The sequence below is a fragment of the Poecilia latipinna genome, unplaced genomic scaffold (genome assembly GCF_001443285.1).
Source record: "Poecilia latipinna isolate Pla-1442-1.1 unplaced genomic scaffold, P_latipinna-1.0 Scaffold3150, whole genome shotgun sequence".
NCBI classification, from domain to species: Eukaryota; Metazoa; Chordata; class Actinopteri; order Cyprinodontiformes; family Poeciliidae; genus Poecilia; species Poecilia latipinna.
The window spans coordinates 44213-46958 of NW_015115766.1; the positions used below are offsets into that span (position 1 = coordinate 44213).

Here is a 2746-nt window from a genome sequence, read left to right on the forward strand (position 1 = left end):
ACTGCTGGAGGAAATGCGGCAGGGGGGAAAGAGGGGGCCTGAGGGGAGGGTTGAAGGAGAGATGGTGGCGGGGCTGGGCGAGGTCTAGTGTACCATCGAGTGCTGGGGGAGGACAGACAGACAGCATATTGCAAGAAGCGGGAGGAGGTCTGACTATACGCTAACCCCTCAGATATGCTATTTTATTTATATCATTATAAGTAATTTCAAAACAATATTACTATGAGTAATATTGTGTCTACCAGAAGATTCCTCTGGTCATTATCTTTCATTAGAGCCTCATTGATGACTCTATGTTGAAGCACTGAGGAGTTCGAATCATTTGAAGTTTGTATATCAGGTGTTGTCCAAGTGTGCCATTTGGAGACGCCAAATGGAGACTTCGAATGGCACACTTGGACAACACCTGTACATCCTCATAAATAAACATGTCCAAAATGACATTTCTTTTTTGTGCTATTTTGATCAATCTTGAATCCATGAGCAGAATACTTTATTCAAGTAAAGTATTCTTGAATACTTTACTTGGACCCCATGGACCCCAACCATGGGTTGGGGTTCCCAACCCATGGACCGCACAAGAAATAATTAAATATTTCTGTTTTATGTATTGTTTGAGTCTGGAGGATCTTTTATTTTGAAAATCCTTTAACCGGATTCTCTCCGTTACTTGTGCGCCAACATTGAGCCCACAAGCAGCAAAATGAGTAAGAAACGGATCAGATGTCTTTGGAAAGTTTCTTGGCAAAGGGGAAAAGGCCCAGAGAAGAGACAGGAGGATGGATTTATCCGGGACCGGTAGGTGAGTCAAACATTACAAGCCGCTCTGTGTAACATGCGGCGACCGGCTGCTAATGAGGCAATGAAGCTTCAAACGGCTTCACCACGTAGAGACCAAGCAGGCTGTGGATATAAGCAACACTTCGGGTGTCATTGTCTTTCATCACTCCCAGATGGGACCGTCTCGTTGCAGAGAAACAAGCTCAGGGCTCCCGTTAGTCATTATCGTGAGTTAAAATTTTCACGAAAGTAAAATGCTCGTTTTTGTGGCGCATCTGTATCTTATTTTGAAGGGATATGTAAACGTTACCATAGCGACCAAAGTCAGAGAGAGTTTGGGCAGTGGTCGAGAGGAGATGAGTAGAGCTTGTGAGTCTTCAGTCTGGTATAGACGGCAAGATTTAAAGATTGTCGGCCGATTCTCCAAACCTCTGTGACCACAGAGCTGATAAAAGTCCAACAGGTTCGATCGGTTCGTGTTCAGCCACAAGGCAGGAGCAACACGAACCGATTCCAGTCACGAACATCCCGATTCCAGAGGATAATCCAGTAAAACCCCAACATAGCATACGGGAATTTAGAATAACCAAACACGGATGATGATGTAGAAGCAATAGTGACAGTTTGTGGACTCATTTTAAGAGATAAAAGACGTAACAAAAAGAAAAGGGGTGGATAAAAGACAGCGGGAGCAGCCGCTCTATTTGCTGCACTATGATTTAGAGGTGACTATGTTTTTTCATAGTTAACATTTTTAACTGAATAAACATAATAAACATATATAATAATGACCTTTATTTATAATAAACATTTCCACATATCATCTCCGATATCCACCAGACTCTCAATTGCGCGATATGTCAGCTGTTTGGGATTCCCCTCTGTTCTTACGTCACCGAGCTTTCTGATTGGCTACCTGTCACATGCAACAGGTTGTATTCTCGTCCCCAGTCAGAAAAAACCCCACAGGTTGCGATAAAAGGGCCAAGACAACCAACATTAGGCATATTCAGGCTTTAGCGGGAACACCAACATGCAGAAGCCTGATCTAACGGTTCCACCAACATTCCCCTCCGCCGCCGGGCCGCAACAAAATTTCCAAGTCTTGACCGTCCACGGTAATAAAAAGGTTGGGTACCTCTGCTTTTATTCTACAGATTTATGGTATTTCCCAGTCCATACATTACACACTCAATGTGTATTTACATGAATGGAAATGAAAAATCCGGGTGAAGCGAAATTTTTAAATTGTTTTTTTGTTACAAACTTAATAGCTACAAACAAAATTAGAAAATTTAGCTTGTCTTCTTCATAAAGAGACCAAGATTGTGCTTGTACTACAAAAATTACTCAAAAACAGCAGCTGATTTAATTTGGGTATAACTTTTCAGCCGTTTTTGGTGACTTTGGTCCTACCAGTTAAGGGTATAAAGCATTGAAAGACTGAATAATTCATTCTAAAACCCTTAAAAAGCAGTTGAACAATTGAGCTGCATTTTCCATTGTAATTTCCAGGGGTGAAGGTTAAGGGGTTTTCAGTACTAACTGAAAACAAGAAGTGCTGATTGTTCAGGAACTGGTGAAAACAATGTGAGCTTTTCATGAGGAAACATAAGTATTTGCTCCCGAGTTTTGTTGTAACTGATGACTAACAGAGAAGTTGGTCATAGTTTGGAATCTGTAGGTTTTGTCTCAATACCAAGTACATACACAAACAGCACTAGAAAAATGGATAATTCAGACAATGTTTTACAAATGGTTTATGAATGTATTTTTATCAAAATAAAACCAAAGGAAATGATGGTGTGATAAGTTACGTTGTGCAATTAAATATCTTACCAGTCACAGCTGTCAGTTGCTCTACATTGATTCTCACATTTTCAAACACAGTGAAGAGAGTGAATGTGTATCTGGTTCCAGCAGTGAGAGATGAGACTGTGTAGTTCACTGGTCCATCTCCATCTGG

The 2746-nt window shown here is 41.1% G+C and overlaps 1 protein-coding gene across 1 annotated transcript in view; it reads right to left on the reverse strand.

Moving 5' to 3' along the window:
- LOC106940264 (exoglucanase A-like) overlaps nt 1-2746 on the reverse strand; it is an 18282-nt gene that overhangs the window by 10068 nt on the left and 5468 nt on the right. Inside the window, exon 3 of the mRNA XM_015022955.1 lies at nt 2620-2742. Within this exon, the coding sequence (XP_014878441.1) occupies nt 2620-2742 (123 nt within the window). The remainder of the gene's footprint in view (nt 1-2619; nt 2743-2746) is intronic.